The following is a 22203-nucleotide window of genomic DNA, read 5'->3' on the forward strand; positions in this document are numbered from 1 at the left end:
GTTCTCACTGCTCTCTCACTGTTCTCTCACTGTTCTCTCACTGTTCTCTCTCTGTTCTCACTGTTCTCTCACTGTTCTCTCTCTGTTCTCACTGTTCTCTCACTGTTCTCTCACTGTTCTCTCACTGCTCTCTCACTGTTCTCTCACTGTTCTCTCACTGTTCTCTCACTGTTCTCTCACTGCTCTCTCACTGTTCTCTCACTGTTCTCTCACTGTTCTCTCACTGTTCTCTCTCTGCTCTCTCACTGTTCTCTCACTGTTCTCTCACTGTTCTCTCACTGTTCTCTCACTGTTCTCTCACTGTTCTCACTGTTCTCTCACTGTTCTCTCACTGTTCTCTCTCTGCTCTCTCACTGTTCTCTCACTGTTCTCTCACTGCTCTCTCACTGTTCTCTCACTGTTCTCTCACTGTTCTCTCACTGTTCTCTCACTGTTCTCTCACCAGTGGGTTTCGGTGGGGGAATCTTCAGAAACTCCGAGCCCAGCATGACCAACCAGAGGGAACAGGGCTGTGTCCAATCATCCAGCCCTTCAGTGGTTCCCTTGGACATGCCCTCGCCCCCGCCACCCCCCCTATAGTGGGGAGGGGAGAGGAGGGGGAGCGGATATCGAACCCCTCTCTCACACAATCTACCGGTTAACTCCCCACAGCTGCCACATAGCATTTTTATGCATCCATATTTCATATACTTGGCCCCTCTACTGGAAATAGTATCTGAATTTAGGCTTTTTCAGGCAGGAGGGGGAACTGGGAAGTGATATGGCGGGGGGAGGACAATAAAAGAAGTGGCGTAGAAAGGGAGAGTGAAATGAATGTGCATCCCTCCCTATTCTGCTGCTCTGTGGAGGCTCTGGGTCAGGCTAGGTTCCTGTCCCTCAGTGCTGGCTGTCTGACTTGGTTAGAGGGGGGGGAGGGGGGGGGCTCTATGTAGGTCCGCTGACGAGGGCCGATGTTATGCACTGCTCAGAATGACGTTCATGCACAGACTGGGAGTGTAGTAAGCCGGCCGTGTGAGCAGCCAGCCGCCATGGCCCCCCAGAGCATCTCAGTCCTATGTGTGTGTGTGTGTGTGTGTGTGTGTGTGTGTGTGTGTATGTATGTAGCCAAGCTCCAGAGACAGAAACACAGCTGTGTGTTTGTGTGCTCATGAGCGTGTGAGTCTGCATGTGAGCAGCCAGCCGCCGTTGCCTTCAAAGCATTTCAGCGCTGTGTGTGTGTGTGTGTGTGTGTGTGTGTGTGTGTGTGTGTGTGTGTGTGTGTGTGGGTGTGTGTGTGTGTGTGTGTGTGTGTGTGTGTGTGTGTGTGGGTGCGCGTATGTCTGTGGCAACTCCGGAGACGGAAACAGAAACTTTCACGGTTCTTAGCCAGTGACTGTGAGTCAACACAGAGCGGCCCTTGTTCCATCCCCTGCGGGCTCGTTGTCTACCAGCGGAGCGGAGCGGGGCTGAGGAGAGCACCCGTGGAATCGCTGCACTCCCACCTCCACTCCTGAGCTTCCCTAACTATACAAACTGCCCCGAGGTCAGCGGTGCCTTCCACTTCCTATTAGGAGGATATACGCTCAGGCTCAAGATTCGATTGGCGACAAGGCCTCTTTCCTTTCAAAACAGATTATTCAATTAACGGTGTAATACACATTTTCCCCTTCGCTGATCCCAGAAGAGTAGGGGAGGTCAAAGAGGGTTCCTCCTTTATGGGGCAGTGTGGATGTAGTACCATCAGCTCTCTTATTCAGGGTGATTCTTCAATTCAATTCAAGAGCTACTTACAGGCTGAGAGGGAGAGATCTACTGTATACACGTCGCTCTTAACAGGGACAAAGACAAAATCAATGTCTGCTGTCTATCAAATCAATTTGCCAATGAGTAAACAGACACAGAAAGTTCAGAGATGCACTGGACAGACATTTGGTGTTTACCTTCATTTGTGTGGACAGAGAGCTGTACTTACCATCTGACTAAAAGGCCATGTTCCAGAAAGTTCTTCAGGTTGGGAAGTGTCTGTCGGAGATCTGGGGTGGACAGGCCATGTTGGTATCGCAGCTGCAATGGGAAAAGCACAGAAGACATTAGCTCCCATAGCCAACCACACAGCACACCACCATGCCATTTCAACTCTATACACATTGTACGCTGATCCACCAAGAGAAACATATTACCTACAGGGGGATTGAATCAGGAAATTCTTGTAAAGTATGTGAAGTATTTTTACTTCCCCCATTCGGACTATCATTCACCCTGACACACACAAGGGGCATCTCTCCCTCATGACAGGCTTACAGGTGGCTGGGCTAATATGGAAAGGTGTGTGGGGAGGGAGATGAGACGGGGGTGTCGAGAAGAAATAGCTCACACTGAACATCTGGAAGAGATGGGAAAGCCTCAGAGAAACCCCTCTCTCTCTTTCCCTCTCCAAGTAACCCTGTATCAACCCCACTTGCCCACTAATGCTCCCCTCTCCCTCTCTCCAGTTCTCTTACCATTCACCATAAAATCTAAGTGAACAAAAACCAAATAATAGACAGGATGTATCCCAGCCCCCAATGACATCACTGTTTGACACAATTCATCTCCCTCTGCATCTTAGGAGGGGAATTACAGGCTCCCCTTGTCTTGAGCTTATTTGACTTCTATCTCGCCAACAGCAGAGGAGAATCACGCAGCACGTCCACCTTCTATCTCACAGGCCCCTGGGTCACTGACACTCACAGCACCGGCTCACATCTGGTTCTCCTCTCCCTGTGCGCCACGACACCAATTCTTCTTTACACATTGCCATCCCGCCCTCCGCACTGAACAGTGACGGATGAGGCGCATGTGATTGTAATTAGGCTGGACACAGTACCAGTGTGGTACTCCCACAAGCCCCAAGTCCTACTCGCACCCATGACAGCATACCTCGCCTCTCATATGGAGATGAAGACATAGGAGAAGTACCACGATAACAGAGGAATTACAGAGAAATGACATGTTGGAGCCTTAGGGCAAAGGGTACATTTCCGAGTTTGTGTTTACAGTTAATAGGAAAAGAATGGTTTTGCTGGGATCAGCAGTCATCTCAACACATCCATCCCCGTCTTGTTTGTGGCCTGGGTTGTAATATTCTGTCAGGGCTGTAATGCAGTGTGTCAGGGCTGTAATGCAGTGTGCAGTGGTTCAGGGCTGTAATGCAGTGTTCTGTCAGGGCTGTAATGCAGTGTGTCAGGGCTGTAATGCAGTGTGCAGTGGTTCAGGGCTGTAATGCAGTGTTCTGTCAGGGCTGTAATGCAGTGTTCTGTCAGGGCTGTAATGCAGTGTGCAGTGTTCTGTCAGGGCTGTAATGCAGTGTGCAGTGTCAGGGCTGTAATGCAGTGTGCAGTGTCAGGGCTGTAATGCAGTGTGCAGTGTCAGGGCTGTAATGCAGTGTGCAGTGTCAGGGCTGTAATGCAGTGTGCAGTGTCAGGGCTGTAATGCAGTGTGCAGTGTCAGGGCTGTAATGCAGTGTGCAGTGTCAGGGCTGTAATGCAGTGTGCAGTGTCAGGGCTGTAATGCAGTGTGCAGTGTCAGGGCTGTAATGCAGTGTGCAGTGTCAGGGCTGTAATGCAGTGTGCAGTGTCAGGGCTGTAATGCAGTGTGCAGTGTCAGGGCTGTAATGCAGTGTGCAGTGTCAGGGCTGTAATGCAGTGTGCAGTGTCAGGGCTGTAATGCAGTGTGCAGTGGTTCTGTCAGGGCTGTAATGCAGTGTGCAGTGGTTCTGTCAGGGCTGTAATGCAGTGTGCAGTGGTTCTGTCAGGGCTGTAATGCAGTGTGCAGTGGTTCTGTCAGGGCTGTAATGCAGTGTGCAGTGGTTCTGTCAGGGCTGTAATGCAGTGTGCAGTGGTTCTCTAAAGCTTGACTAATGGCATGCGGAGTGGCATAAGCATTAACACATGGCTCCCTGCTGCCACTGCCAGAGCACACAGAGACTACAGTGTGTGTGTGTGTGTGTATCTGCCACTGCCAGAGCACACAGAGACTACAGTGTGTGTGTGTGTGTGTATCTGCCACTGCCAGAGCACACAGAGACTACAGTGTGTGTGTGTGTGTGTATCTGCCACTGCCAGAGCACACAGAGACTACAGTGTGTGTGTGTGTGTGTATCTGCCACTGCCAGAGCACACAGAGACTACAGTGTGTGTGTGTGTGTGTATCTGCCACTGCCAGAGCACACAGAGACTACAGTGTGTGTGTGTGTGTGTATCTGCCACTGCCAGAGCACACAGAGACTACAGTGTGTGTGTGTGTGTGTATCTGCCACTGCCAGAGCACACAGAGACTACAGTGTGTGTGTGTGTGTGTGTGTATCTGCTGCCACTGCCAGAGCACACAGAGACTACAGTGTGTGTGTGTGTGTATCTGCTGCCACTGCCAGAGCACACAGAGACTACAGTGTGTGTGTGTGTGTGTGTGTATCTGCTGCCACTGCCAGAGCACACAGAGACTACAGTGTGTGTGTGTGTGTGTGTGTGTATTTGGTCCCAAGGTCCATGTGTTTCTCTCTGGGGGACCCATGGAACCAGAGGACTCTCCTGCATCTCTGCAGGCCTCTGAGGTGGGTTCTATGTTTTATTTTATCGAAAGCATCTCAGGTGGAGGAAGAGGGTCAGAGGGGCAAAGCTCGACTTGCTTCAAACACCTATTGGTGATGAAATGCAACCACTTGACCAAATGACCACATAGCAGTGCCCACGAAGCAGACCAAAAGGATGTTTTGAAATGGTACAAGTACAATATTCCTACATTTTTAAGTAAAATATTCCTACATTTTTAAGTAAAATATTTTCTACCTATGAAAGATGAATTAAAACCTCTTAACAGGTCACATTGTAGATAACAATCCAATACAAGCACAAAGTAAATATTATGCTTTCAGCAAAGGTAAACTTTATTCATCAGTCATTTTATATGTGATCAAAAATCATGCCACGTTGCACGGCTTAACAAAACATTCTTCTAAACCTCTATCGCTGTTAGTGAATAGAGTTGAGTGTGTGTGATGACCACGTCCTTTACGTGATGGGAGCCCTATGACATACAAGTGTGTGTGTGTGTGTATGGCTGCAATCTTTTACCCATAGCCATGTGTTGAAACCCTGCCAAGCGTGAATGAATATAGAAAGAAACCGGATAAGGGCAAAGACCAGACAGAGCAGGGGATGACATCACTGGGTTGTTCTGTGTTTCAAATGGGTTTTATTACAGCAGTTAGGTCATGTGGTTACAGTACAGGTTAGGCTATATGTAATTTTTCTTGAGAACAAATGTATACAAAATAGAATGACCACAACATGACAGTATAAAAAAATAATAATACCAGAAGATAGACAGACAGTAACAACAGAAATAAAATAAATAAAGTGCAAATAACGTGGACGACATACAGTAAACCCAGAATACCCCCCCCCCCCCGCCAACACAACTCCCCCATTTCCCTTACTATTCGGAAAAGTAGATTGAGAATTTGAAATCAGTTGAAATCAGAGTTTGGAAGTGCCAATCCTCCTACAAGCCTTGATTTACAGATATGTGTCATAGCTTGGTGAAAAGGTCTACATGTCGGGAATTTTGAAACCTTGCAATCGAGCCAAAGTCTTGCTGCGAATTTTTTTTGTTTTTGTTTTTTGGCATAGGACAAATATTGAAACGATGAAGAACCCACTCGATATCATAACCAACAGTTTTACATTCACCAAATACCTACAGTTTGTTAGCAAACTTGGGTGGTGGTAGTATTATTATTATTATTATTATTTTATTTTTTGTGGGCGTGTCCCTTTCGGTACTCCCGACTCACATCCTCATAAATAGCCATGTGCGCGTGTGTTTGTTGACAAGACTGCTGCCATCAAGGACTATCCACAGAGAAAGTTTCGTTGATCAACATACTATTCACGGGAATATGGTCTTTTTAACCAGTGTGTGTTTGTTCCTCGAGACGGTGAACGAGGCGGAGAAAGCCTGCCGAGAGACAGAGAATACGGGACGTACCGACGGCCTTTTGATTAACTCAGAATCTGCCAGCACACCCACGTGGGTTCCGAAATGGAGCGAGAGCGTCGAGGCAGTGCCTCTGTCGGACGACGCTGTCATTATTATTATTATTCTTTGAAGACTTTTGATTAACTCAGAATCCGCCAGCACACCCGCGTAGCGCTGCTGAGCTATCTTGTAACGCAATAAACGGGCAACGCCCAGTCTGTTTCTCTGTGTCGACCTCCCTCTGTGCCTCGAATCCTTTACATCTGGCGCCCAACGTGGGGCACAGTAGTGGAGAGTCGGCACCGGCAAAAGAGAAACAGACTGGGCGTTGCCCGTTTATTGCGTTACAAGATAGCTCAGCACCCCTACGCGGGTGTGCTGTCAGATTCTGAGTTAATCAAAAGTCTTTCAAAGAATAATAATAATAATGACAGTGCCGTCCGACAGAGGCTGTGCCTCGGCTCTCTCACTCTCTCGCTTTCGGGACCCGCTCGGCCGTCGGTACGTCGCTTTCTCTCTGTCTCTCGGCAGGCTTTCTCTGCCTTGTTCACCGTCTCGGGGAACAAACACACACAGGTTAAAAATACCATTTGGGATGAGTCTGATTGAGGACACCTGCGTCAATCAGTTCCACCATCCCCACTCCACCAGTCTGGCTCCACCTGCAGGCCAGAACGCGCCATGTTCTGTTGTTTACAGTGAGTTACATGGCATAGCCAAATGTGTTAATTTGTTAACTATGTAGTGAGTTACATTCCATAGCCAAACATGTTAGTTTGTTAACTAGTGTACTGAGTTACATGCTAAGCTGTGTCAGTGTTTACTAGGCTAGCCACACATATGTTACCTTGTTAGCTAGCTAGCTTTGTTAGAGATATTATAGAAAAGGTAAATGCTTTTGTAATGAATGGTAATGTTGTGTGGAATCAAAAATAATGATTCATTCATGAACTGCACTCATATATATCAGCTTGATGCTGGAGAATGTTGCTGATTTGTAGATTTGCTGTAGAATAATACAGTGGATTGAAATTATTTCACTATCCTATTTCTTTCTGTGCAGTATGTAGGATGATTTCAACAAGTACAGTACACTATGTCCATGAGTCTATGGAAAGCATGCAAGCCTACACTATAGAAGTGTCCACATCTCTGACCTGAAATTTGTCTTACAGAATGACGAGGTGAGAGGTTCTGAGAGATGACAGGACTTGATAAGGAAAATAGGGATGTTCTGGAATAGATACAGCAGTTGTTGTAGGAAGACCATCTTAATGGCATTTATCCTACCTAAAGGAATGGTTCTCGAGAATTGGATGTTTGATTACAATCTAGCTACCAAGGTTGGAAAGTTGGTTCAATAAGAAGGAAGAGCACTTTGTCACCTCAATCCCCTGGTAAGTAAGGCCATTTTCTAGTATTGTAGTCTGGGGTTGTTTTATAGACAGGAGAATGTCATCTGCATACAGGCATATATTGTTTGTTGTCCTTTATATGTTATATCCATGAATTAGGGGATCCAAACTGATACTCTCAGCTAGAGGCTCAATGGCTGGCGCAAATATTAGCGGGGATAGAGGGCACCCTCTTCTTGTTCCTCCGAATAGGTTGAAGTGAGAGGATAGTGTTTGGTTAGTGAGAATTTTTGCACAGGCTCTTTTATAAGAAGTTTAATCCATCATATGAAATTGTCACCGAAAATGTAATCTTTTGATAATCTCGAATAGGTATGGCCATTCAATTTGATCCACTGCTTTCTCTGTGTCCAGTGAAAGCACTAGATCTGCCTATGGCCCATTGGTTGAATACATAATATTAAATAGGCGTCTGAGGTTGAACATTTTGTTTCTATTTCGGATTAAACCCATCTAATCCGAGTGGACCAGCTTGTTCATAAGAGGGGCAAGTGGATTGTTCATTGTTTTATTGGAGGGATTGATTGTGGGGGATAAAGAGAAGAGGATGTTACTGAGAGGCACACATGTGAATTTTGAGACCACTCACCATTCACTCACTGGGCCACGGTATATGTGTATATGCTGTACAGTATAGTATGTGTGCCTCCAAGGCAGCTACAAGCACCAGGCCATTCCAGCAGCACTTTCTGTAAGCCCTGACTAGAGTTCCATGTCTGCTCACTCAGCCCTGTACCAACTCTCTGCCAGTGGGCACCAACAACGCTTGAGCTAAGTGTCTGCTTGGCAGCAGTGTGTCATCATCATCTCTAGGAGAGGGTCTGCACTGTTGTGTACTTGTCTTTGTACTGAGGTGTGTTAAACACAAGCAGGCCAGCTGTAGGATTCATTAGGGAGAAACCAGGCTCTCCGCTAAGAGAACAATTGGCTAGCCATGCTCCATCAATATTCATGTCCTGGCCTCCCTGCTGTGATCTGTATTAAGCTGTTCCTCAGACTCATTCTCACTCTCTCTCTCTCTCTCTCTCACTCTGTGCGTGTGTGTGTGTGTGTGTCTGTGTATGAACTGCTCCTGGCCTGGCCCTGGGAAGGATTATATCTTGGCCCTTCGTTGTTGTGTAAGCAAACACTGCCCTTTTCCCTCCTTACCCTCCTGTGAGGTACAAATAGAAAAACATAAATGTGCCAGCCACATAAAAAGCGTTAAGAAAGCATAACAAGAAAACCGTGAAAGACTGAAATGTGTGAGGCAGCTTTGCCTGACATGAAGCTGGACGTCACTTCCAATTAGAGCCAACAACATAGCCTTGAACATGGGAGAAAACAAACAGCTCAGCAGGAGGCTCAGCCCCCTCAAACAGAGGAGCTGTTTAGCAATGTGTCACAACTGACATGGCAAGAACTACAGAGCACTCAGATTGTTTTAGTTTGTTGTATACAAGTTGGATCCAGTCATCTAAAAAAATATTTGAATTTAATTTGAAGTATCTGGCTGAACGCAACAAAAGCAAAAAAACTATTTCCAGGTCAACAACATTTTGACAAATTGAGACGTTTCTACGTTTTAACAAGGCCCAGACCAGGTTGAATTCAGGTAGGGACTGGAAGTCCCCCCCTATTCACCTGGCCACCGGGCTCTTTGTGATCAGGCTAACCAGATCGGGGTGAGAAATTCCCGGGGCCCATTGAGACCAGCTGTAAGGCGAGAGGCCTTGGATGAGGCCGCGCCCATGGGGGCTCTTTCACATGACGTGATGCTGAGGCCTGAAAGAGATCCAGCAGCAGGGCTCCTCCTCAGCATGGCCCACACCTTTGTGTTTGTACCCTCCTCTCCGTGCCGTGTCTGCCTATTCAGTAGCCTGCACACAGGTACTTCACAGACCTGTACAACGCACTTGTAGAACAGTGGTGATGTTAGTGCTGCTGTGATCCTGCCTGGGGGATGGGACTGTGTGTGTGTGTGTGTGGTTAAGTCAGAGACTCCTCTCCTCAACCACCACAGGAGGCTCAGAGAGCCAGAGGAAAGCAGCATTGTGTACAGCTCTGCCCTTTCATTCTGACTGAGGCCCAGCAACACGTAAACACACTTCAGCTGACAACAGCAAGCAGGGCTCTACAGTTTACATGCCACCCATCACTTGTGAGAGGTTGTTTGTTTTTGCCTGGGCACTGCCGCACAGCTAGATAAACACATCTCGACTTATGGGATGTATTCTTGTTTCCTTCCCTTTGTCACAACCAATCTGCCTCAGAGCTGACGACAGAGATGGGGGCCTCTCACATTTTGATGCTGATTGCTGGCGACATTCTGTATGAGCGTCGCCTCCCTAATGAAGCGGCCCGTATTCACTACGAGACCATTTGACGAGCCGTTTGTCAGCACAGAAGTCACAACAGTTCAAGTGATGGAGGTTATTAGCATCACTCGACAAGCAGTGTGCTCACACATCCACCAGGGATGGGGAGAGGAGGAGATCTGGAATGCTGTGGTTTTTCATCAGGAGGGTTAGTTCACATGTCAAGGGGTCAAAACTCTCGATCCAAACCCTCTGGATGTCAGAGCTGCACCATGGACAATTACAAGTATCCTAATTTACAATCAGAATACTAATCCTGATGGTAAATGCTGATGTTTTGTCCACTAGGGTCAACATAGACGTGGCCAAGTGTTTCTCTCCATACTTAAGGGAGAGGCGTTTTTTCCATCTCCCTGAGGAGGGTAATCAGAAGGCTTCCTTTGGCTCTACGTCAGCCCACTTAAGAGGGGCCTACACAGGTGTGGCCTGGTGGACCAGTTCCTGGGTCAGTTCCTGGGTCCCTCACATAGGCTCCAGCCGAGCTCAGCACACACTGTGGTGGTGGTCTGGATTAGTCTCTATGGTAAGAGCAATACGGTTATGGGAGACGGCTGTCACTAAGAAGGCTTTATCTTTGTTGGGCTGGATGACTCCCTCCATTGAAAATCTGTATCACATAACAGTAGCCAAAGAAATTAAAATGCAGAGAGTAAGTAAAAGTAAGTAAAAATGACTGGGCCAGACCACAGAGAGCTGTCATCATCTGTAAAACAAATTATACCATGAAATAACTGGCAGAGCCATGGATGAGTAAGCAATAATTGATCATACTGTATGATTGCCTAGCTCTTTCTTTTGAACTCATAATTTCTCCGACACTATGAAAACAGGTCCACATGTTGCATTGACAAGCAGCCCTGTGTCCAGATCTATCATTAACTAGATTCCTGCTGACTGTGCCAGAACCCGTCTCAATGACCCGAGGGCCTGACTGCTTGGCACACTGAGCCCAGGACCTGCTAATGTCAAACTGTATAACCACTATATAACCACAGGTTATTACAAAAGAAACTATGCATGCATTAGGCATCGGTCCCATAGATAAAGCCATCCAGCATATACTAGGCCAAGTGGTTACGATGCATTAGGAACCGTGTAATAGGCCAGTTCTCTTGAGGCTGAAGTTCCTATAAACATAATACTGTGAATGGATGCTTGTTTGGTGTGGATTTTATTTTTGAGATCATTTCAAGCATCATCATGCTCTGAGCATCATTCCTCAAAAGGCCACGAGATTCCACTTTGAGCATAAAATATGCAATGAAGCGCCCAATCCACTACAAAATATTTACGTTTGTGGACAGATTTCTCAGCTTGTGCGAGCAGTGTGCAGACAGCCAAGGTCTCCTTGGGCAGCCAGCTCACGCAAACCACAGCCTCTTCTTGTGAACACATGCCATTGGTCAATAGCACTCTGGCAGAGATGGTAACTTAATTAGGCATGAAAAGCCAATGGGAGCTGTAGCCAAAGCGCTGTAGCCAAAGCTGTGCCCAACAGTCATTCTCCATGGAGAGGCCATGTGCCAACTTTCCCCTGGACTAGCCCACACCACATTGGGAGCAGCAGGGGACGCATACTCATCTCATTATATTGTTTGGTGTTTTGCTTTTTGCTTTTTTACACAATCCACTCATAGAGCGGCAGCTCTCCCCCACATCTCAGCCATTTTATGGAGGTCTCGTAAATAGCTTTTTATGTAAACCACACACCTGTATGAAGCGAGGCGGAGTGACAGGTTTAACCTAAAAAACTTTTATGGGGCATTCAAGCATCAGCTATTCATCAATCACTCTGAAGCACCAGGGGAAATGAAGTCCAATTTGATTCATCAGTGGAGCCTCCTTTATGTGCTTCAACATACAGAGCATGACAAAAACTAGACAATACATCATTCGCTCAGACTATAGTCACAATTCAAGTATAGGGAAGTCAGGCGCTGGCCCTAACATTATCATTATGTCCTTGTACCAAAACCAGGAGCAACGTTTACAGAACACTACAACAATACAACATAAGTGTTTTTGTTTATGAGATATCTTGCCACATGATTAAACAATAGTAGCGGTCAGGATGAGTCAGACTCCATCATCTCATGTTTCCCAGGCATTAACTCCAATCAGCTCTAGGAGTCTGTGTACACCTCTACAAGGTTACAGATCGGCTGTAACCATATCAAATTAAGACATTTGCAAAACTAGCTAAACCTCAAAGAAAATTGGGGCCATCTTTACTCTCCTGTATGAACCTCTTCAACAGCTCTGAAAATAAAGACAATTCTGATACAGTAGGCCAATATTTTAGCATTTACGGTTCCTATGGAGCTTTGTTAACAACTCCATCATAACAGGGTATTCATATTCCATACACACAGCCCCCACATCCGAAATGCAACCTACACTATCTGTTCTTCTGCTTTCCCTATCCTCCACTCTTCCCTCCTCTCCCCTGCGGTAATGCAACACAGGTGTGGTGCGTTCACCACCATACCCCAGCCAGATCCGATGGAGTTTTAATTCAAACCAGCTTCTCCCCTCGCATTACTTGTTGTTACACTTTATTGAGTATCGTATTGCCGCCAAATTCGGTCAACAGATTTACATAATTACGGGAAAGGCTCTGAGACGAATTGGAAATTCAGTTAGGAACCCACCGGTGACAAGAGGCCAATGTTATTCCCCATTGACCCCAATCACTGTGTGGGAGGGGACCTCCGTCCATACTGCCATGAGAGCCTTTCATACTAGACTTATGGGTCGGCTAGTTGGAGAAACAAATGTGCTACAGTGACACGCTGTGCTACAGTGACACCTATTGGAAGAGCCACTGTCTGTGGGGGTCTGTCTACCTTGTGCCCCTGAGGGTAATGAAGTTCTCCACTGTAACACTAAACCCAGATTACAGTAGGGAAACCCAACACCCAGAGTGCCCCTTTTAGGGAACACACACAGGGGTCAAAACTTCCTGTTAGCAATGGAAACAAGCAGGATCATCATTTATCCTTCATGTTGGGTCTGTGGCAGTTGTCATAGAAACTCTGGAACGGCTTATGCAGTTGGACGAGGCAGACCTCGGAGGCTATGTTAATATTGTACTTTGTACTTTCAAAGTCAAAGGATACTGAATCTTTACTTTAGGGCAGCCACAAGCCTTTATAGGGCTAAATGGTAAATGGATTCAAACTCACTCACTTGTGTTGGTGTATAGAGAGTAAGGGTGGGTAGTTATGGCTTGAGCCTGGCACGAGTCTAATGTCTCTTGCTTAGCATGGAAAGATGTATTAATGGAGGAAACTGTTCCTCAAGAAACAAAACAAACTGTGCTCCAGTTGTGGCGTGCCTTTCATATGGCACTGCCAAATATAACCATTAAAACATTATTTTAATTTTAGCCAAAGTCTGGCCACATTCATTTTTATTATTTGAGTAAAAGGGTTGCGGACTTGCGGTATTTTACTAGAACTTTTTTTTGCCTGTACCGTGTTTCCACAAGGCCTCTACAAAAACAGCACCACGGCCATGCAGCTGGATGAATATATGGTCTGTGGTCATGTGCCCATCCTGGCTCTGGCCAGCCACAGTCAGTTTCTCTCTAATACTCCTCCACTGCCTCTCAATGCTTCAATTGTTTTCTTTTCTCTGTTTTAATGGAGGGCTTTACGACAGGGCTTTTTGTATTAGTCCTTACTAGAGGTCACAGTGAAAGCCTGGGTTTGTACACCACAAGCATTCCTCAGAGTCTCCCATGGTAACGATGAACCTTACATTTTGGCGCACCCTGCCCAAAAAAATGTTGGAGGGTGAGAGCTAGGTCCAAATGGCTATATTCATCTTTTGTGGAGCTGTCAACATAAAGCATATGTGTCTGAGACAATAAACAAAGAATATGAGAAAACGAGAAGATCATTTGAATGGCCGCAAACAAGTTGGAGTGAAAATAAAGAATATTTTCACTGAGAAAGTTAAAGAAAATGTAAGGTTTTCAAGAGAGTTAGGAAAATCTAATGCCAAATAACAGCTTTAATTCAGGGCAGTCAATGTTATCACGTTAACGATCGCGGTTAATTAGTAAATCTTAACGCGGTAAAAAAAAAGGACAAATTAATCATAAAATATTATCAAGATATATATTAGAACTACAGCCATTAGACGGAAGTCAGGTTACGATTCCACTACAGAACCTCCACTAGCACTTACACAGATCAGCATGGCTGAGTGGTCTAAGGTGCTGGGTTCAGGATGCAGTCACCTCTGCAGGTCTGAGTTCTAATCCCTCTTCAGGCAAACGTTTTAAATTTTTTATTTTCAGCCATATAAAATATGGTGAACCCACTGCTTAGGCCTACATGTTACTAAATATTTAATATGGTGGACCCACTGTTTACATGCTACTAAATATGAAATACGATACACAGTAGTATTCGTTCAGTGGACCACTGACCAACGACAAGTGTTGGGTCGTGCAAATCTGTAGAGTCGCTCGTTTTGTTTGAGCTAATTCCCCTTCCTCTCACAAGGCTTCAGTGATCTCAAGAATGAATGGTATACTTTAACCTGTGTCCTTCTTAGTTTATGTAGGAGCTAAAGTATAAAAGTCAGTGTTTCCCATACCATTGCCTTGGGGGGGCGGGCAGGAGCCTATCTCCTGTTTCCGTAGCGTGAGGCGGCTTAATGTACAAGTTAGTACACCCCCTGGGCCCTGGACATGACGCTGGTATGGGGGGTAAGACCCTGCGACATACCAGCGTCATCCATGCCACAGTCCATGCCACCCCCCCAAGGCAGCAAACCTAGGGGAAACACTGAAAGTATACTGTATTCTGTGATAGCAATTTGAGAATTTAAAAAAAAATCTGAAAGCAAGACATTTGTCAGACTTCTAGTCTTAGATTAAAAATGTTAATCGATTGACAGCACTACTTTAATTACTTTGTTTAATCATGTTACTGTCTAATACAGTAAGCCAAAGTAAAAAGCACCAAATAAAAGGTAATAGATACAGTAGGCTACAGCGCTGCCTCCCAGAAACACCGGTCCAGAACTGTAGTGTTCTTTTCAACTCTACACAACACATGGCACGACAACATACTCTAAAGATAACATCTACCTATTACTCTGTACTGGAATAACAGCCACTGTTACAACTGACTGTTCAAATGTGCAACTGACTGTGCAAATGCATGTATCAAAACAGTAAACCAAGCCTGTGATCAAATCTCTACATCCAATATTCCACATACTTCAGAGATTTTCCTACAAATCCCTTACCAACTCTATCAGTATACAGTAAAACATGCAGTATCAAACTGCTCCATGGAGGAATTTGGGTCAATGAAGAAAAAAGTAATCAGTTGAGAAACAAGAGGTCTTTCTCTCACATATCTGACTTCAAGTCGACACAGAATAGGATTAGGGGTGTGTATATTAACTGAATGAGTGAGTGAAAAGTGTATATGTGTGAGTGTGTCTCCTAGAGCAGGGGTCTTCAACCTTTTTCAACCCAAGGACCCCTTGGACGAGAGACAAACAGAACAGGGACCCCCACATGTAATATATCTTTTAAAATGTCTCACATTTTAAAGCCTATAATAACTTATATTTACTTCATTCACCTTTTCTTTCACCGTATTAACCTATTTATATACTGGGTTATTAGCCTATATGTGTTTATGATTGATAAAACGTTCATGCATAATTATGAATGAATGAATGAATGAATGAATGAATGAATGGTCTTTATTGTCATTGCTATAGTACAGGTACCAAACAACGACATTTAGGAGGGGTGGCTCCCCTGGTGCTAGGAAAGAAAAAAAAACTAAACAAAAAACAAAAAAACACAAGAAGGGAAGGAGCTGGTTTACATAAATAAAGGCTATGTAAATAAAATTATGATTGGTTATTATTATTGTTGTTGTTGTTGATGAGGCTTATATTTTCTATTATTATTATTTTTCAACAATGAAACTTTTAGCTTCAGGAAGCCAGGTATGCCTACCTCAGTGAGATGACTGGCCCTCGTTGGTGGTACACAGCTTGTCTATTCTGGGGGAGATGGAGGTTGTCAGGCAGAGCATCATGTCATCCTCAGACTGCTGTCTGGAACGGTATTTGCTCTTCAGGTAGGTGAGGGAGGAGAATCCACTTTCACAAAGATAAGTTGTTGCAAAAGGCAAGAGGCTCATCGAGAACTGGGTGAGAGGCTGTGACTCGTACACATTCTTGTGTGTACTGTCTGTGGTTAGGTCGATCAGCTGATCTTCCTCAGCGGCTGTCAGGTTTAGGCGTCGGATGCATTGTCTTTGCATGGAAACCATATCCATGTCTTGTGCTTTCTCCAAGACCCAGTCTCAGAAAAGTACATCTCAAATTGACTTTCGAGTGCCTCCAAGTGCGCATTTCACGTCAGGCGAGGGCACCGCGGAAATGCATTGAAATGCGCAGCCAGCTCCGCGCGGTAGCAGAATCTCGTGGATAGCTGTGTGTAATTCAAAGACGCGCGCCAATACTGATCCACGGGAAAGCCATCTGACCTCGGCATGGTAAAGGAGCGCGTTATAGCGGCGCATAGAGAAGCAAAGAGGCGGGTTTGTTATTATCAAACTAACTAAATTAGTAACGTTATGCTAGTTATTAATTAACGTTAATTTCGCAATGAAGACCGAACTGCAGCGTTTTAGCCAACACCTAGCTTGCTAGACAGGTGTGTTTTTCTTTTTTTCAGCTGACGTTATGTGAGACTCTAGAATCATGGGCATCATTTATTTTGTAAATAGTTTTTGTCAAAAGTAGCTTATTATTGCCTATTAATGCTTGTACTTTACTCAATATAATTTTACCTCTGCGGACCCCCTAGGGGTCGCGGACCCCCGGTTGAAGACCACTGTCCTAGAGAGAGAGGGAGTGTGTGTGTGTGTGTGTGTGTGTGTGTGTGTGTGTGTCGGTGGGTGTCGGTGGGTGTAGAGAGAGAGAGGATAGAGTTGTGCACATATTAAGTATTAGCAGGCCTTCTACCCATAAGCCGCCTGTCAGATAAGCCACACCTGAGCTTGAGTATCATAAAGCCCTGAGATTGTGGTCAGCTTCAAGGCCCAGTGGCACAGAGAAAGTCTACATTATGTTTTCGGGAAGGATTACAATTCGGCAATTGTACCCTATAGAGAACAATCAGGGAAGAGGGTGCTCAACTGACCTGTTGCAATGCAAAAACCTCAATCAATGCTGTGAGACACTCCCACAGAACTCACTGTCCCCAGTGGTAGACTGTGGAGAAGTAACTACAGAATGGGGGAGCATCAGTGATGATACAGGATGAAGTTGAACATACAGGAGGAGGTTGAACATACAGGAGGTTGAACATACAGGAGGTTGATCATACAGGAGGTTGATCATACAGGAGGTTGATCATACAGGAGGTTGAACATACAGGAGGTTGAACATACAGGAGGTTGAACATACAGGAGGTTGAACATACAGGAGGTTGAACATACAGGAGGGTGATCATACAGGTTGATCATACAGGAGGTTGAACATACAGGAGGTTGATTCATATGTGCAGTAATTACTGTACATATGAATCAACCTCCTGTATGTTCATTATGCTTATTTCAACTCTTCCAATTGAAACAGTTTCATTTATTTTTCCCCAGAAATACTTTCATGGTTTTAATTTGTATCAAATTAAATCTGCCGCCCTATGGAAAGTGCACGGCCTGTGTCCAGTTTACTCCTATGGAAAGTGCATGGCCCGTGTCCAGTTTACTCCTATGGAAAGTGCATGGCCCGTGTCCAGTTTACTCCTATGGAAAGTGCATGGCCCGTGTCCAGTTTACTGGAGGGTCTGGAACATTCCCTGATCACCTGGGTGTGTTGGTCCGTGACCCTGCACCTGCGTAGTCTTCAGGACATAGCAGCTTTAATAGTGCCATGGCTGTGAGCTCTGGGAGAGGGAATCAAAGCCTGGCATATGTGAACAAAACAATGTCTCACAATGGATTGTTGATAAGAATCAGTAGTAATCTACATAACATTCCATTTAACAATCCCTTACAGATTAGTTCTGTGGCAATCTAATGTACTGTATACAATATTGCATTTTACCTAAATAGTGCAGTGCCTTATTGGTTTTAAATTAGATGGGGAGGTGTAATCTCAGACGAGACGAGCAAATCCAAATAGGCTTATTTTGTCTTCATATCAAAGTTGTCCAAGAGTTCACCTTGTTCTGAACTTTTGGACTCCACTTGTAATAACTCATAACTCTAACTTGTTTGCCTATCCTACAATGATTACATTCATTGTCTGTAATTCCTCTCCAGAACCTGCCAAACCCGATTTGCACCAGCCAAAAAAGTTTTAATATGAGATGTATATATAATGCCCCCCAAGATCACACCATTGATCCCAGTGTATCAAATCCCAGAACAGGGAGATGAAAGAAATCCCTGATATTGCTTTTCCCAACACTGCTGCCCTGTGTGAGTGGGTCTGCTTCTGAAGCTCCACTTCATCCCTGTATGCCACTCAACTCCCCGCCAACTGGCAGGGGGCAGGTTTTATGAGAAAAAGGCAAAACATTTGATTTCCCAACAGAATCCCATCTTCCCTCTTTTGGAATACAAGGAGGACAAAATGTTAAAAGCTTCAACCTTCCATGTATGGAAACTATGCCTCTCATATAATGTCAGCCCTTATCTGAGCTACTGCCACAACTTCAAGAGGGAGAGAAAGGAAAAAATAGAGAAAAAACTAATGGGTATTGTTCAGTCCAAAAACATAAAGAATAACCTCACACCTTTTTTTCCAAAGGGGGCCAAAGTCTTCGGTTTGTTCCATTAATTCTGAGAGCGGGGTTAGGGTTTCTAGCACACTAATGAGTTGGCAGAGTGGCGCAGTTCAGACTCAGTCAGTCCTACTTCATGTTCTGTTAAGTAAGTGAATATGCATACTACATAGAGTACTGTTAGCTAGTAGTAGGTTAGTGTACAACTTAGTATTATTACTACCGCAAGATGCAACGGCAACAATATAAATGTCTAGATGTCACTAAAAACATAACTTGTGTTATAATCAGAATTAAGGACTCAGTATTAGAGTGGAGAAACATACAGTTAGTAGAACTTATCATTCCTGAGGACACACGTCAACAACAGAACAAAATGGATAGAGAGATAACCAAAGTGTAAATGAGCTCTCAGTTCATACAACACTCATCAGAACCTCCTTGGACGCCAGCAGATGGGCAAGATATGATAGAGGCAGGGCTGCTCGTCTGCTAGGGAGTGTTCTGTCCCTGCTCAGCCCAGAGGTGGGGAGAGGAGGCCACACTCCCCTGTCTACAGGGATGAATGAGGTGAGGCACGATTGGGCTGACGACAGGACCCTCCTACCTCTAGTCTCTCACAGCCCTGGAGTGGAGCTACTCTTGCCACTCTCTACCCCAGGGAAGAAAGGGTGCGTTCAAACCTACTCGACTGTGACTGTGGTTACTGCTGGACATGTGGCTAGTGAGGCAAACAAAGTAAAAATAACACATAACACATGTGTTCCCAAAAATATGTGTGTAGTACATGCATTTGCACAAATGTTTATATGTGTCGTCCAACGCTGCCCTAGCCACATGTCTGCTGTTAGCACCGGTGGCACCTTGGGCAGCGCGTAGCTCTTGTGGACAGGGGCACAATTATTATCCACCCAGACAGGCCAACGACCCGGCTCAGACATGTTTAACCTAAAGAGAGGCTGTTGCCATGGAGACCTATGCCAGAGTGGCAGCTTACTCCAATTAGTGTAAGGGGTGGTGGGGCAATTCCTCTTAAAAATCTCAACCCCTTTAAAGCGGGGTCCGTGTTTATTTAACAGGCGCTTTCATTAGCCACTTAACTCCTCTTTCTCAAACAACTGTGAAACGATTATGTGGGCCCTGGGACAGGGGGTCCAGGGCTCATCCCAAACGCTTCATTAATAAAGGCTCAGGGGGGGACGATGACATGACAGTGAGCCCCTCCACCATTCATAACCCTGAACCCTCACTCCCCCTGCCAGAGTAACCCTCACTCCCCCTGCCAGAGTAACCCTCACTCCCCCTGCCAGAGTAACCCTCACTCCCCCTGCCAGAGTAACCCTCACTCCCCCTGCCAGAGTAATGGAGGCTGACATCAGGGGTGCTGGGAAAGGAAGGAGCCTCCCTAATGGGGTGTGATTTTATTTGAGGGATGGGGAGTGAGGTACCACCTGACATGCAGAGAGAACGTGTGTGTTGGGATATGTGTGAGGGAAAGAGGGGGAGACTGAGGGAGAAACACAATAAAGACTGATTCTGTATGACTTTGTTCCTTCACTGTGAGTGCAGTTGAGGAGCATATCCGCTCTGTATTAAGTCAGGGAGGAGAAGAAAAGGAGAGAGTAAAGGAGCGGTAATGAGATCCACATGCAGCGCTGGAGAGGCCTGACATGAAACCAGGAAGGTTGAAATTTTTCAAATATCAACCAGATGGAGCCAGCATTGTTTTATTCCAAAAGCTGTTTAATTTCATTGGGGCGGAATAGGCCTCACAGATGACGGAACGCCATTTAGCCAGAACACACATGAGAAGGCGCACAGGGTTTTGATGAATTAACTACAAAAACAAGTTTTTCTAAACTCGCTGACATGAAATATACTTGGTCTCTGCCCCTTGCCGATTCACACGACCAGGGGGAGAAATGCGAGAGCCGTGCTTGGCTGGCCCCAACACCCACAAGGAGAGAATTCGGTGCCTAGGTCCAGCTTCCTCTTCCTCTTTCTCCAGCGAGAAAAAATTGAGCTGAGCTGAAAGCTCCAGGCTGTTTCACACATTATGGAACATTTCTGATAAGATGACCAATCTTATCCTCGATGCAGAAAAAAAGGAACTTAATAATAATAAACCTGCCACTGGCGAGGTCTTTTCATCTTTCCCTGTACTCATCATACTGTCATATTATTATTTCTCCCCACAACCCCCTTTTGTCATTCCACTGAAAAATGATGTCTTTTGAAGTGTGACTGGGAGAGGGGAGGTTTAAGGTTATCTCTAAGTGAGAGGGAGGTTTGAAAGGGCTGTGTGCTTAGAGAGGGAAAGAGGCTCAGCATGTTGTGGGACAGAGGAGAGCAGACTCCACCTAACAAACAGCTCTGGCTACAAATCTCAACCAACTGGAAACTTCAGCCACATTATTAAGTAAATGAGGGTGCAGAGCAGCCAATTTCCTAACACCCAGAGAGCTGGGGCTGCTTCCTCTCAAAACTGTTTGTCAGCACCACCCAGAAAGTAACTAAAGCAGCCTTAAAAAGTCAGATAACAATAAGATGGTATTTCAAAACAGTTTTGCGAACATGACATCACAGCTGTGTAAAACATCATGTACTGTACCTGTTCCTAAAATAGGGCACCCTACCATTCAAAAGAATCATACCCACAATAACCATAATACATCATAGAGAGGAGGTGCAAGGAAGACAAGAAACCCTGTGGGGCTTATGGAGCGTCTCCCTTGGTCACAGAACGTGATTACAGTTAATGTAAAATAAATCAAAGAAAAATATTAAAATGACAGAACAAAATAAAGAGATCAATAACGAAGTGCTATAAAGGAAAGAGAAAAAAAATCGAATAAAAGTAAGAAGAAATACCTATGGAAATGATTTTAGACCTATTGCCCTCACCTCTCCTCTTATGAAAACCTTTGAGAGAATTGTTGTAACACACTTGAAACAGGCTTTTAAGCACTTAGGCCCCTTACAGGTTTGCATATAAGCCTCACATTGTTGGGGAGGATGCCATCATGTTTATGCTCTCACGATTCATGATTAATACCCATCTAGAAAAGACAGGCAGTTCTGCGAGGGTCAAGTTTTTTTACTTCTCCAGTGCATTCAATCCTATCCGGTTGTTAAGTCTGACGTCAAAAGTGACGTTTAGCCATTTCCGGGTCCAAACCAGAAATTCCCCGCACCAGAGTACCAGTGAACTACAGCGGTAGAATGACAGTTTAATCGTTTTTTAGACTCGGATCTATTCATACAACAAGGGACACAGCACTTTCCCGTTTTCTCCATATTGTCAGGGTATTTGAGCCTCGGAAAAGCGCTATATTAAAAAATTAATTATTATTATTATTTCGGCATTTCGAAGACAGCGCCTCAGCCAACTTTGGACCCGGAAACACGTCACGACTTAACAACCGAATACAATCTGGCTTGTTTAACAGCAGAAGCTGGCGGCCATGCAGCTTAACTCAACAACTGCCAAAAAATTCCGGAACCCTCACCACCTAGAGTGCAAAGTGTTTTATGTGGTATTTACTTAGCAACAATACTTTGATTGGCTACACAATGAAGCATCTGAATTGTTGGTGAATAAAGCCACCCGTGGCACTGTAGAATGTTGACACTTTGGGTGACTTTATTCACCCTG

The 22203-nt window shown here is 45.2% G+C and overlaps 1 protein-coding gene across 1 annotated transcript in view; it reads right to left on the reverse strand.

Moving 5' to 3' along the window:
* uvrag (UV radiation resistance associated gene) overlaps positions 1-22203 on the reverse strand; it is a gene marked incomplete at its 3' end in the record, with an annotated part of 134060 nt that overhangs the window by 16911 nt on the left and 94946 nt on the right. Inside the window, exon 14 of the mRNA XM_080550146.1 lies at positions 1952-2043. Coding sequence (XP_080406272.1) covers positions 1952-2043 — 92 coding nt within the window. The remainder of the gene's footprint in view (positions 1-1951; positions 2044-22203) is intronic.

Source organism: Nansenia antarctica (genome assembly GCF_963989245.1).
Source record: "Nansenia antarctica genome assembly, chromosome: 20".
In the NCBI taxonomy this organism is placed as follows: domain Eukaryota; kingdom Metazoa; phylum Chordata; class Actinopteri; order Argentiniformes; family Microstomatidae; genus Nansenia; species Nansenia antarctica.